Raw genomic sequence first — 15,955 nt, forward strand, 5'->3', positions numbered from 1 at the left:
AACATATAAACATGCATAACAAAGATATTCACCATATATTAATCATCCACAAGGTTCATACACAAAATATCAAACTAAATACATACTATACAAGCTAACTAACTCTAATCTTGACACATGAGAAATTTATCTCTTCATAGCTTCAACAACAAACATCAACACAAGATTTTCTAGCATAAAAATCCAAAGATGATGAAGAAATATGCTTGAGAAATCTTGAATGCTTTATGAGATTCTCTCTTCTTCTCTTGCCCTAGAATGTTCTTGGTTGGTAGGAATGAGAAAAAGATAAAATTAACCCTTAAAATATCTCCAAGTGCCTAAAAGTAGTGTCCTTCAAAAAGTAATCCCGCTTAGCGCACAGAGGGCCGCTAAGCGGACTAGCTAAAATATTTTCTGCCACGCAAGGGTCCGCTAAGCGGAATGAGGCCGTTAAGCGGAACTGGAAACACGATTCACCTCTGGAAAGCCCGCTAGAAGGCCGCTTAGCGGACCTTGCTGAACAAGAATTCTCATTTGCCTCTAGATAGCGCGCTAGACTGCCGCTTGGCGGAGCTTGCTAATCCACAATTCTTCAAAACTTGCTCCAAAGTGACATCTTTCACAACTATTCTCCAAAGCTTTCCCAAAAATGAAAAATACCTTCAAAACATATAAGAAAAACTAGTAAATTACATATTTACTACTAAAACTTGATTTTATTTATTTACACGATTATAAACGTAGTTGAATCAAAAGTAAGGAAAGGAGTTATTGAAATACCACAAAAGTAATTACCAAACTATCCATATTTTGGATTCTAACAGGCATTTACAAGTATTGTCCGCTAAATGGCATAGTTGACACCATTAGTTATGTCTTCACTAGCACAAACAATGCAGCTTCATTAGTAAAAAAGCTATTTATCCACCACTAGGGACAAAGATGATGTCTTATTAGACTCGTGTATTGAGGATGAGACGACCAGCCTAATGAGGCCATAGAGTGCAAGGGGAGATTTTTTTATACATATACATATGTCATTGTTGACATGGGGATGGGGACTCCATTCACCGTGTTTGATTTCGATGTCTTGTAGACCGTCAATATCACCCCTTTTCAACTTCATCCAAACAATTAAGCTTTCATCAAGAGGTTTGAGATATTTTGTAGGGGTTTGAAGATAACATATACTATAGTGACTTCGTGGAAAGCTTTTTCCCTTTTTCTTCTTGCAGTTCTGAATATTCTGGGTGTGTGACCTAATCATCTGAGAAAGTTTCCATTGCTGATTTGGTTATACTTGCTTGATCTTCTTTTCATACTTTCGAAACTAGGCTTCATGAGCTTTCCGTCTTTCCTCTTTCAAGCAACATGTGACCCAGAAGTAGGTGGAGGACGATTTTTGTGATTTATCTTAAGTGCTTCCCCCCTTTCAAGCCCAGTGCTTGTGGGGCCGTGTACATCCCAAAAATGAGCAGGAATCTAGAAGCTAATTGGAGGAAATTGTCAAATTAATCTGAGTGTCTCATTCATAAGCACTTCACCCATTCAAGCCTCGTGCTTTGGAAATAATGCACCCCGAGAAATCATGGTTTGGTGTTTGGTCGTGTACATTGGAGGTTAGGAAACATTTCCCTTAAGCGCTTCGCCCCCTTTCAGGCCTCACGCTTGGGGATTGTGTACATCCCGAATATGGCATCCCAAATATTGGCATACCTATAAGTAGATTCGATACGAACTCTCACATTGTTACATCCCAAGTTAGAGTCGGGTACACCATAAAAGTTATGTAAGTCATCCAGGAGTCAATATATCCATACAGGCCTGTATGAGCATTTACCATTGTGACGTCAACATGTTAAAACATGTTTCTTAAATCCCATAATGAATGAATATTCATGGTTATGACCATTGAATGATAATCAAACGCCTTTATCTCTCATGTCACATGAAAATAAGAGAATCACTATAAAAGCGAAGACACTTCAAAGTAGAAAGGAACAACAAAATCATTTAACAGAAAAATCATCACTATGACTCTCTTATAACTCCTTTAAGTTATTTTATTGTAACTAGATGGTCCTTTATATTTTTTTGTTACAAGTTCTTCCTTTATGTTAACTAATGTATGCATTGTTGACCTTTTTTTTTTTTTGCTTTATTTTGTTCTATTAATTTATTTTAGTTCATTTTTAACTTCTAAAATTCATATTAATTTTTTTTTGTCCAAAAATTATGAAAAAATTTCTAAAAAAATTTCTTCTCATTTTACACTTTGGGTAATTTTCTGTTTTACTATTTTTTTCTTTAATTTGTTCCTTTTGCATGTATTTTAATTAGTTTTAAAATACTTTTATGCACTACAAAAATTTTGAAAATTTTATTATAAGATCCAATGATGGGATCTGACTTATCTTAAGTGACACATCAACACCATTAGTACCACTTTCAGCTTTTTTGGAACGGAGTTTATGAAAAAGGTTAACGGTACAGACGTTAGTTAACATAAAAGACTGGCTTGTAACGAAAAAAACATAAAGAGCCAACTTGTTACGATAAATTAACTTAAAGGACCCTGGATATATTTTTGCCTTGTTTTTATGAAGGTCTTTTTTAGAAAGTTTTAACTAAAAAATAAGTGGGTGTATTATACAAAAATTCTGTATGAAGGTCTATTTCTATTTGCTATAATAAATCCACTTAAATTTATGAAGCTGTGTTCTAGCAAGTTTTAACAAAAAAATAGTTAATGAACATAAGGTGCATGTTACTAAAATAGACTTTTATAATAACAAGTGGGTCTATTGTAGCAAACTAATATATATATATATATATATATATATATATATATATATATATATATATATATATATATATATATATATATATATATATATATATATATATATATATATTAGTTTGATATGTATATATAAAACGTATCAAATGAGAATGAGTAAGTTATATGAGAATCTCAAAATTTAACAACAATTATTGGATTTGAATTAATGGTTGTGATTAAAATATATTTTTAAAATTTGCTTAGTGATTTTTCTGTCCGAAGGTACGTGAAACACAAGAAAGGGGGATTTGAATTGGGGTTCAAGGTTTAAAACAAATTTCTTCCCAAATCAAAAACACAAGAACAAATAAATAACACAATTATTTTTATCCTAGTTCACTATTAACGAAGTTACTCCAGTTCACCCGCCAAGATGATTTTGCCTTATCAATAAGAACTTAATCCACTATAACCAAACTGATTACAGAACCACAATAAAGACTACCTATCGATATTGCAAACCACAACAAATACCAACTGTCACTTGTTGCAAACCACAAGAACTAACTGTCAATGTCTTCTTAAGAATTCTGACTACAACCCTAGTCTCTCAAGGAACTATCAACTTCACTCGTTGAATACAAAAAATTTGTGTTTACAAAGATGCTTCTTGAAAGCAGATTACACAAGTTTGAAAGACAATTAAATAACACAAAAGTGTTAAGCAAGTTTCGAACAACAACTCACTTGCTGCAAGTTAACGCACAAAAGTTTACTTATTATAAAACTTTACAAATAAATTATTAGAGTTATTTAGCAGTGCTTCAGAATGAGTTTGGTAATATTCAGAGTTGTTGTAACATCGTTCCAACGTCTCTTTGATTCTTCTTCTAAGTCTTCTTTTTATGGCACAAGAAGAGAAGTTCATTAAAGGGTAGAATTGGAATATGCAATTCTAGCTGTAGGTTCTAGCACTCAGTTAGGAGAGGTAGACAATACTGTACAGTAGTACAGACCTAGCGCCACCTAGGAAGAGTAGAAACCACTTATTATTTCCTCACGTGAATTCAAATTTGATCTTACATCTTCCAATATTCAGTGGCTTCAAATAATAGTTGTTGAAGCATGTTTAAAAGGATCAAACCATTGAGTTACTAAAACCTAAATCTTCACAGCCTTTAAAACTTGTTTAAACAGAACCTTGTCTTTAGAGTCCTTAGCACTTGGTTGTTTGAAACTTCAGAACCTAAGTCTTCAGAGTCTTCAAAACTCTTGTCTTTAGAGTCTTTAGCACTTAGACTTCAAATCTTCAGAACCTAAGTCTCTAGAGTCTTCAGAACTTGTTCATCCAGAACCTTTTCTTCATAATCATCGGAACTTGTTCTTCCATAATCTTGTCTTCTGAATCTTTAGAACTTGGATAGCAGAATCTCAGAACTAGAAGAGGCCCCAAAAGTTCTTTCATGAGAGTCTCGATCAGAAGCTCTATTACTAACGTTCATCAGAACCGTTGTTATAGTATAAGCATTCTCGAACTAGACTAAATTTGTAAACACGTTGATCTTCTTCAGAGTTAAAGGGTGCTTTGTTCAAAATCTAATGATGTCACACACATTTTCTTCAGAGTTAGAACCTGTTAGCAAAAGCTACACACTAGACATAAAACGTTAGAGTACTAAATTATTCTCTAAGATATCATGTAATGTTTTCATCAAAACCTAAGGTCAGATGCAGAACCAAATCTTGTTCTTACACTTTCTTCTTAAATGCGTCTGATTTTTTGAATTTTTGACACAAGATTCACTGAAAGCCACGATTTAATCTTAACATTTTCTTTTATATATATATATATATATATATATATATATATATATATATATATATATATATATATATATATATATATATATATATATATATATATATATATATATATATATATATATATATATATATATATATAAAAGTAACATACATCGTTATAAATTAACATTAACATCGTTATTATATGATACAAAAATTAATTCTTTTATACATACCCCTCCATGTGCATCACACGAGAGCCCATAATTCAATCCTTTATTTCTGCATAAACTAGCAGATAAAACTAAATAAAAAATTGGAATGAATTAAAAATTTACTAAACTGATTTAATAATAAAATCCAGCTTAGAAAATTGACCACATGAACTTCATGCTTGCGGGGTTACCTCATCAATGTCTCTATTAAAGTATTGCATCATTCAACCTAGGTTTAGTAGTGGATGTGAAATGTCGAGTGGTACCACCCTAAAAATAAATTCACTAATATTTTGACCATATATATTCTCACATCATATAAACTAAAATTTCAAAGCTCGAGTAACAAAACAATACGCAAATAAACTAGTGTTTGGTGGAATTAATTTTCTATTTATTGATGTGAAAGGTTACTTCGTGAATTGTCAAGTATGCTTGAAAGTTACATTTAGTTTAAAATTATTTCAATATATTTTAAAATAATAATTACGACACCATCAATTAGTAGTATATGATTCACTCACTTATATAATTAATTAATTATAATCTATGTATGATTGTGAAACGTGTTGTGTATCGTTGAAATAGTTTTTTTTTACTACTTGTGAGAAATTAATTTCATATATATAATGTTTTGCATGTGAAGGCAATATAGGTAGGTATAATTAAAAACACTGAGTACTGTATATGATAGGAACAAGAGAGAAAGAATTTATTTATATGAAATTGTGAAAGACGGGAACAGTATAAGAAGATTGTAGTACGAGATTCTGTCATGGACTGCCTAACAAGAACTGAAAAAATTAATATCATACTAGTTGAATTATTTAACTGCTACTCTCGGCTGCATGCAAAAAGAGTGATTTTTTGGTCAACTGAACTAAGCTGAAAACAGAAAAGGAATTAATAGAGAATAGTGCCAGTAGGAAAAAGTGTAAAAGAAAGTTAATAGTAGTAGAAAGTTATTCAGTTACATTAACTTCAACTAACCAATTGGAGAGAAAATATGTAAGAATGATTTGATGGTTTATGTAGATGAGTTACGTTGTTAGTACTTTTAATTATCATGATGAATAGTTTTATCATATTTTCTTATAAATTTGTTAGGATTTCAAAGGACAATAATCTATCAATGGTGTTGAGTCTTAGAATGTCAACTGATACTTGTAATAAGTTATGATCCTTTTAGGAACTATCCTATATGAGGAGGCCCAACTAAATATGTGAGAATGCTAGATTGATACAGATGCCGCCTAGGGAGGTGTAGCAAGTGACTTAAAGCCCAATAAGATTGTTAATGGTAGGCCCATTCGCATTAAGAGGTTTCCTTTCAAATATGATGATCACATACTTTACAAATAAATATGAAAATTTCTTTGTACAACCATATGGGGTGAAAACCCCTATTGAAAACCCTAAAATATCCTTCAGAGATGCATCTCCGAAATCATGATTTTTTTTAATATTTCAGAAATGCATATCCGAAAACACTTGGGGACCAGTTTTGGATATGCATATCTGAATTATGTTCTGAGTGTTTTTTTTCTTTTCAAAACAATGATAAATCTCATATTTTACATGATTCGACAAAACTGCAAAACGGAATCAGATAACACATAAACTAGAATAAATACAGTTATATTAATTAATGGTAGTTGTTCAGATAAGTCAAAAGTGTAAAAATATTACAACCCAACAAAGTGTCATGAATAAAACATAAATAGGCAAGTATTACTGAGTATGCCTAATCCGAACTCCCTGAGACCTCCTCCGACTCCTATACGCCGCCGCACCGGCCGCGTCACTGACCATCCTTTCCACAATGGCAACTGCCTCTGGATCGCCCTGCTCAATGATACCTCTGTCCAATGCATCATGCCCAATCATTTGTATCCGCTGGCATATCGGTAGGAGATCAGTGGCATGGTCATCTTCGGCTTGCTGGTTCTCCAAGATCTCCTCATGTGCTGGCCTAGGTGGATCTCCAAGAGCATGGGGTGTCATCAAAGGATGTGACACATGATAAAACCATGTCACGTACCCATCTACACAGTGCCGGCTCTGGGTGGCCACCATACGCCGATACTCCTCTAGCACCAAGTGATGCGCTAAATCCTCAAATATAGCAGTGAGTTCCCGGCGGGTAACGGTGTCAGGAGCAACCTCAAACGGAGACCTCGGTAGATACCTGACCATGGTGTTGGTCCCACATGCCAAACATCCAAAATATAATGCGATGCAGTCGAATATGACAACATTACCGTAATCAACGAAGAGCGTCCACTAGATGTCATCGTGAGTAGTACGATCTAGGTATACACGATATGACTCCACTTTCTGATTACCCCTCTGGAGGACATATCATACAGCTCTGGTCATGGCATTTATGTAAGCGGGATCAACATCGTAGTCGTGGATGCGGTGGAAATAAGAGATGATCCAGCTCTAAAACACAAATACGATAATATGTTAAATAGAAATATGAACCATAAATAAATGTGAAATAATTAAAAAGAAACGCACCGTAAGGAGTGTGCAAGAGCTAGTCAACTGTCTGGTCTTTCAGGTGGAGGCTTCATTCAGCTTCTGGTATAGGTATACCAGAATGGCGGCCCCCCAGTTCCACTCGTGAATTGTAGTCAGATCAATAAAGTATCGGAGATAAGTCATGTCGACGCAGGTTGCACTTTTGTCCACAAAGAGTGCAGTGCCTACCAAGAACATGAACCAACACCGCAGAGCGCAACCACGATGATACTCAACAATAAGCCCGACACCTTCCTCCTCGGACTCTGTTGCCGCCACCAAGTGGTTCTCATAAAGCTCTTTTAAGTTGGAGAACCGGATATGCGCCCCCCTCGTTGATCTGCACTCATAATACTCCATGTTTGGGTCCATACCCAGATAGTCCACCATCCACTCTATGGCCTCAACCTTCTGTATCTGAGAATGGTCCAATAACCTCCCTCTGATCGGCAGGTGGAGAAGACAGGCCACGTCATGTAGGGTGATCGTTAACTCCCCAACAGAAAGGTGGAAAGATGAAGTCTCCTTGTGCCACCTTTCAGCAAATGCCCCCTGCATGTCGTGGATGATGGTACTACATCTGGTCATGCATAACCCGCCAAGTCCGGAACCAGCTACAATTTCATTAAAACACTCATCCCGTGGTTTGAACAAATCAAATATTTTCAGCACATGGTTCACGAATTTTATGGGCGCCCGTTCCTGTCATAACAAAAGCAAAAACAATGTTAGTTAAACCGTTAGAAGAAAGTGCAATAAAAACTTAAATAAAAACGGTTAAATTATAAAGTATAATAAAAAACTACCTTTCCCTCCCAAACACGTCGAGCGATGTGTCCGAAGGCCCTCCCGGGTAACCTCATCCTCGTCGTCCTGAGCCTCCACCCCGGGTACCCCCTCCTCCTGATGTTCCTCCACCACATTCTCCTCAACCTCACGGGAGGAAGACGCCCGAAACAGCCTAATCCTCAATCCAGATGAGGAACCTGCAGGCGCCTCATCCATTTGGACGAGTACTCATACTCGACCCCATCTCCGTGTCGCTGCTAGCTGTGAAGTCCGCTCGCGTCGAGCCGATGCTGTCTGGATCTCCCTACCCTGTCTAAGTCATGTTGGATTTCTTGACATGTTCCTGAAAAAATTGAAACTGCTAAGACTTTGAAACAATTTAGAAAATGAATAAAAAATCAGTTCATACTACATTTCGGAAGTGCATTTCCGAAACTGGTTAGAGGTGATTTCAGAAATGAACTTCCGAAAAACCCCTACGATTCTCCATTTTTGCAGTCACCCATTTCTTGCCCTAACCCATTCAAAATCCAATTTTTATAAACTAAACACTACCATTAACCCATAATAACTTCAACCTACTGCATTTTGCTAATTTCTAACAGCCCTAATAAGATTATCAATGCTAGAGTTCAAAGTTTGGAAACTTACAAATTTTTTGAAGCTTTAAGTTGCCTTTGAATGAGCCTTTGAATCCTTTGATGTTGTAGAGCAAGTGTAGTTTGTGTAGAAGTTGGAAGAAATGGGTGTAGTGTGGAAAATTTCATGTTTTGGGTAGAATGAAAAGAGAAGGGCGGCTGTTTTGAGTTAACAGAAAAACGCAACATATTTCGGAGATGCATCTCCGAAATGGTGATTTCGGATATGCGTCTCCGAAAACACCTTTTATTTTTTTAAAAAAAATAATTTCGGAGATGCATATCTGATATCACCCTTTTTGATGTCTTCGGAGATGCATCTCTGAATTATAGGGGTATTTATAGAATTTTGCCACAGGTTAGTAAGAAGCTATAGAGATCTATAAAGAAATTTTCATAAGTATTTGCTTTGATTTATTTTCGTCCTTTTGTTTTGAATTGTTTCTAGATTTATTAGGATTTTCATTGCTGTAAAATCTTTAGTATGATTTTGTACTGAGCACTTTATTATGAAAAATATCTCTTCTCTTCTAGGATAAAATTTTAACCGACCCCCGTTTAACCGAACCACGGACATAGAATCTCTGACCATAGGGTAATCCGTTTAATTCCTTTTCTTTAGGATAAAAATAAATGGCGGCGACTCTTTTTCCTTAAAATTTTAAGCCTGTTGCTACAGCCGCGCCTGAAGCGTGATATGAAAGTCGATTCCAATGTTAAAAGTCATCTACCTAGAAAAGAAACTAAAGTTAAATATGACCCAAGTGAGGATATGAAAATTCTAAGAACATTTTGACATAATTAATTGTCCAGTTTCAAAAGAACTAAACAAGTACTTGAAATGTGAAATAAAGAAATCTCGATAAATTAAGTCATGGATGAAATGGAATGGGACTGAAATTAAGATAACCAAATAAAGTCAACATTGATAATGTATTTGTATACACTATAGAGCTAAAGATGATAAATGATAACAAGGATCATGAAACAAAGTCTACCAAAGATTATAGACAAAGTGAGAATTGATCAAAATGAATAAATCATGAGTCAAAGTCTATCAAAGATTGTAGACAAAGTGAGAATTGGTAAAAATAAAAAAAATCAAGAATCAACATCTATCAAAGATTGTAGACAAAGTGAGAATTGACCAGAATGAACAGATCATGAATCAAAGTCCATCCAAGATTATAGACAAAGTGAGAATTCGCAAAAATAAACATATTCAATTGAAGAATAATTAAACTCACGTTAAAAGCCAATCGTTTTTGGACCTGTAGTCAAAATACCTCGAGGAATGAAACCAATAAGATATAAATGAGTTTTTGCAAAAAATAAAAATAAATGGTATAAAGCTTGATTTGTCGCTCAATGATTTTCACAAAGAATTAAGATAGAGTTTGATGAAACATATTCACCTGTAGTGGATCCAACTAATTTTCGATATTTAATTAGCCTTGTAGCACATAAAAGACTTAATTTGAACATGATTGATGTTGTCACATCTTATTTTTACTCCCTCACTTAATAGTTACATTTATTGAAACTCCGTAAAGCATTTAATATATCAGAGATACATAATTTTGGATCTCAAGAAAGCTACTCCATCAAAATGAACAAGTATCTCTATGGATTAAAACAATATGGACACAAGTGATATAATTGTCTCAATGAATATTTGCTAAGGGAGAGATATAAAAATAAGTCCATAAGTCCTTGTATTTTTATGAAAAGTTCTAGAAAATAATTTTCTATAATAGTTGTCGATGTAGATAATATAACATTATTGGAACTCCTGAAGAGATTCCAAAAGCTATAAATTATTTAAAGAAATTATTTGAGATGAAGGACTTAGGAAATAAAAAGTTCTTACTAGATGAACATGTAAATAATTGAACTTTTACATACCAAGAAGGTTATATAGAAAGAATGTTAAAACGTTACTATATGTGAACTTTTACATACCAAGAAGGTTATATAGAAAGAATGTTAAAACGTTTCTATATGTGAAAATCTCGTATATAGCAAAATGTTAAAATGTTATTATATGGACAAATCTCGTATGTTGTCTATCCCTATGATGTTAGATCATGGGATGTGCAGATGATTCTTTTAGACATCGAGAAGAGGATGAAAAACAAATTGGTCCTGAAATACCATATCCTAGTGTAATTCAAGCACTAATCTATTTTGATAATCATACACACCATGATATATTAATTTCTATAACTCTACTAAAAAGTTGTAGTTTTTCACCTACAAGAAGACATTTGAACAGAGTCAAACTTATACTTCATAGTTTTTGTTTATTTATGATGGTCCGACCATTTCATGGTGACATGCGAAACAAATCGTCAGCAAATTCATTTAATTATGAAGAAATTTTTAGCACTGCATAAGGCAAGTCGATAATGCGTTTAGTTGAGATCTCAAATTCAACACACACAAATAACTTGTGGAAAAAGAAATAAAATAACAATATATGAAAATAATACTGCATGCATTGCTTAATTGAAATATGGTTACATTAAATGAGATCGAACAAAACACATTTCTCTAAAGTTCTTTTTCACTCATGATCTTCAAAAAAATGGTGATATAAGCTCTAACAAATTTGTTCATGCGATAATCTTTCCGATCTTTCAATGTAAAAAGATTTGACTTCATCATCGAAGAAATAATCGTTCAACTAAGGGGAGAAATGAATATTGTTCAGCTGAGGGGGAGAAATGATTTTTTCTTAAAAGGATATTGTACTCTTTTTCCTTCACTAGATTTTTTCCCACTGTGTTTTTTCTGGTAAAATTTTAACGAGGCATATCTTGAACAAACATGAAGGAGGATTGTTATGAATAATGGATGGTTGCCTCCCTCTAATCTCATTTTAATTTATATTGATTAGTATCGAGGTAGTTCCCTTATAAAGAATGTAGTACTCTTTTTCCTTCACTAGAATTTTTCTCACTGAGTTTTTTCTAGTAAAATTTTAACGAGATATATTCTTTAATTATGGACATCTAAGAGAGAGTGTTATAAGTGGTATGATTATGGATGTCCACCAATTAAGAGATTTCATTGTTGATTTTCCATTTACTCTTAGACTATGGATAATATAATAAACCCTCTTCTTCTATTTCTCTGTTCTATTATTTTATTCAGTTTCATAACAATATTCAATATTTTAAATGAAACACTTATTAGTATAATTTTCTTTAATCAATTATTCAATTAAATGAAATATTTTCAACCTTTAAAACTTTTACCATTTTAAAGATATAATCATCATTTTAATAAAAATTGAAATAATACATGTTATCTATAAGAGTTTAATATAGCAAAATTAAAGAAGCTAAACTATCTCAATGGAGAAAACTAATGTTTGAATTCTATCTGAGAGGTGTATCTAACTTAGTGCATGTTTGGTTTGACTTTTGGAAAAGCCTAAAATAATTTTAGAGGTATAGAATTGATTCTGGGTGATTTTAAGATGTTTGGTTAGACAAAAGTAGAATTGACTCTATTTAAAACTATAATTTGTAGCCTCTGGCTCCATAATAGATTCTGGATAATTTTTACACTGTAGTTTATTGTTCAACTCAGGTTTACATAAATGTATTCAAACATAAATCAATTATGCTAAACTCATTTCAGATAAAATTAATTTTACAAATATCAATTCTATCCGCCGCCACTCCATACACACCCTAATTGAAAGTTACAAAATCTTTTAATATGTTGTAACAAAATTTTAGAGTTTTAAAGAATGTGATTGTCACAACTAAATTAAAAACAAAATAAAATAAAAATATTTTTTATAAATAATAATGAAAATTTACTACATTTATACATATGGAACATCTATTATTGATATAATTTTTCATATCGAGGAATTCATTAATTTTTTCCCTTTAATTTTACTATTATTTATTCAATACTAATAAGGATGGTAAGAAGTGGACAAAGATGGTGTCAGATATTAAAGTTTTTATCTTTCTAAAGAGTAAAGGAACAAGAAAAAGGTTAAAAAGAGTAAAACTGATAGAAGGGTAATACAGTCAATTCAGTATGAAGTGTCATTCATAACTACAGAGTCATGAAAAAACATAGAATCATGTTATTCCCTTATTTTTACCCCTTCAAACTTTTTCCTGTCTCCATCCAAACCTACTGTCCAACTTTTCTTTCCCTATTTCCTCCAAAGCCTAACCCTTCTCTCTCCCTCTCTAAATATCTCTCTCTCAATCTCTCTCTTTCTCTCTCTCTCTGAAAAACACCAAGAATGAAGAATATTAACATAACCACTAACAAATGATGATGATGAAACAAGTTTGAGTTTGCTTCACCTTTTTAAGGTAAAAAAAACTCAGAAATCAAAGCTACTAATAGATATATAGATATAAATATATAATATAGCTTTGAAAATCTTTCCAATTACTAGTATATTGTTGAATGAAAACTTCAGAGTACTAATCCCATCAATCTCATCACATTCTCAATCTCAAAAATATTCTTCTGCTTCATCATTTTCAGGTAACTATTTCTCTACCCTAAAATAAACAAAATCTGTAACATATCCATTAACCCCTTAATTTCATTCTCATCTCAGGAACCCTAGAACACCAATTCACAATTCACAAAGTTCAAAGCAATTAACCAACCTTGGATCTGCAAAAATATAAAGTTTAACAAAACTTTTATATATCAATGGATTCAATTCAACAATTTATACAGACATGTAACCATGAAAACACCTGCAACTTCATGAACACAATAAGCAGCAACAACAACACAAGCTTAACAACAACTACAGCAACAACAACAGCAAGTGGAAGCTCTTCTTCATCTGCAGCTTCAACCATAACAACCAACACACCAAACAGTAGCAGCCGGTATGAGAATCAGAAACGCCGTGACTGGAACACTTTTGGTCAGTACCTCAAGAATCATCGTCCTCCTCTTTCGCTATCTCGATGCAGCGGTGCTCATGTGCTTGAATTTCTCAGGTGAAGTGCATATTCAAATATCAAATATATAAATCACCATGCATCCATTCTTTCAATTGTATAACAATTTTTCTGTTGCAGAAAATCACAGCCATACACATGGATGCAAGTTTTGATATAACAGAAAATCAGTCATATTTCACATCTTTGTGACATGAAAAATCTTGATATGACTACTCAATTTGCAGTCACAGACCTTTTCTTAAAAAATATTTTAAAATTACGGCAGCTTTTGAAAAATGATATAGATATTGCGGTTACTGTGATGCGAATTGAGATATATAATTTTTGTTATTGTTTGATGTCTAGGTATTTGGATCAATTTGGGAAAACAAAAGTTCACACACCAATTTGTCCATTTTATGGGCATCCAAACCCTCCAGCACCATGTCCATGTCCTCTAAGGCAAGCATGGGGAAGCCTAGATGCACTGATAGGCCGTCTCCGCGCCGCTTTCGAAGAAAATGGAGGAAAACCAGAAACAAATCCTTTTGGTGCTCGAGCAGTGAGGCTCTATCTCCGCGAAGTTCGCGATCTTCAATCCAAAGCAAGAGGGATTAGTTATGAGAAAAAGAAGAGAAAACGTCCTCCACCACCACAACCACGGCCACAGCAACAAGTTCCACCACCACAAGGTGCAAGTGCAGCTCATTAGAGATCAATCAAATTCCAAATTCTCTCTCTCTCTCTCACTTCACTCTCTTATCTTAATGCTTTTTCTTATAATTTATATTTAGGGTTTTTTTTTGTTTCTTTTGTTTAATAATATGTGAAAACTGCTGTGATCTGAAAAAACATACAGTGCTTTGTCTTTGGATCCTGTTTGGTTGCTGTACACAGAGATGAAAAAGTGTTATAAAATGTAAGATATCATTTATCTGCTTTTAAAGATATTGCAGACTGTGTTGTGTTTGTGTACTCCTAGTTGAGTGATAGTGGTCTGAAAAAGTTGAAGCTAGTAAGTGAGAGTGTCAATGAATATACATGTAGTACAATATCTTTGTGATTCTCACAATCACAACCATGGCATTATTCATATATATAATTTATATATCTTTCAATTTGTACAACTTCAATAACTCAAACTTACACTTGCAGCATATTATATGCCTTTAATCATAAATATACTATATAATATATAATTCTATTTTTGATGAATTGAATTTAACTAAAATTGTAAGCAATTTGATGCACCACAAATGGAGGTTAAATTTGAATTTTGAACCTACATTTTTAGTAAGTAGTCACTTCCATATACATAATGATGGATGTGGATAACATTATTTGGGTTTGAATGTTTCACATATTTGTATATTTATAGAATATGATATGATTATTTGTGTGTGTGGAAAGAGAATGATAGAGGTTTTATTTTAAAGCATATATATAGTGTGATGATGATGATGATAATAAGTTCTGTTTGAAACTGACAAGCTTTATTGATTTCTCTTCCCATTGAAATATGAGACTAACAGTTGACCGTTAAGTTTCATTGATGATCATACAGATTCATGTGTGTGTAGCAGTAGTGCTGTCATTTCAAATTATCAAAAGGAAGTTGCCAAAAATATTTAATGGCAGACAATGTAATTCATTCATAAATGACTAAACCTTCAATTATTAGTTTTTATTGCTAACTTCAATTATTATTAATTTTTTTGTTAATCTATAGTTGATTGATCTTCATTATTTTTATGTTGCTAACATGAAAAAAAATATAAATAATGATATTTTGTATCTTATATTGGGTTATATTGAGTTGGAGTATTCCTGATAATTCTTTCAATGTCACTTTTTGTTTTTAAAAACAATCTAACAGAATTAAAAAAAAAAAAAATTAGAGGTGGAATGCTATCAATATTTCAATCCAAATACATAATCATGGGGAAGTGGAAACAAAATCCAACATAGTAGAAACCAATCTCAATTAGTCAACTATTTCTATATGTATTTTCTAGCCAAACTTAATCATGGAAGTACTTATATTCTTTCTTCAAAAAAGCAATATATTGTTCAAAGTAATTTCCACCACAATGGAGAACCCTACTACAAAATATGTTATCATTTCAGATATCCCAAATTGATCACATATGCTTGAGTGCCAAATCAAGGAAAGCCCCTAAAGACCACTCACTATCTTAGGAGTTAACATCCTCTCTATTTCTTCTTTTCTCCATTGTTTTCATTACTATAATTACATGTGATATATATTATATTTAT

General features: G+C 33.0%; 1 protein-coding gene across 1 annotated transcript; it reads left to right on the forward strand.

Moving 5' to 3' along the window:
• Positions 1-12,882: 12,882 nt before the first annotated feature.
• On the forward strand, positions 12,883-14,624 carry LOC131612450 (protein LIGHT-DEPENDENT SHORT HYPOCOTYLS 4-like). The gene is made up of 3 exons (XM_058884245.1): positions 12,883-13,262; positions 13,339-13,735; positions 14,045-14,624. Exons 2-3 carry the CDS (start codon positions 13,437-13,439, stop codon positions 14,388-14,390), a joined length of 645 nt encoding a protein of 214 aa, XP_058740228.1. The 5' UTR covers positions 12,883-13,262; positions 13,339-13,436; the 3' UTR covers positions 14,391-14,624.
• The last annotated feature ends 1,331 nt before the right edge of the window (positions 14,625-15,955 follow it).

Source organism: Vicia villosa, linkage group LG6 (assembly GCF_029867415.1).
Source record: "Vicia villosa cultivar HV-30 ecotype Madison, WI linkage group LG6, Vvil1.0, whole genome shotgun sequence".
Lineage (NCBI taxonomy): Eukaryota > Viridiplantae > Streptophyta > Magnoliopsida > Fabales > Fabaceae > Vicia > Vicia villosa.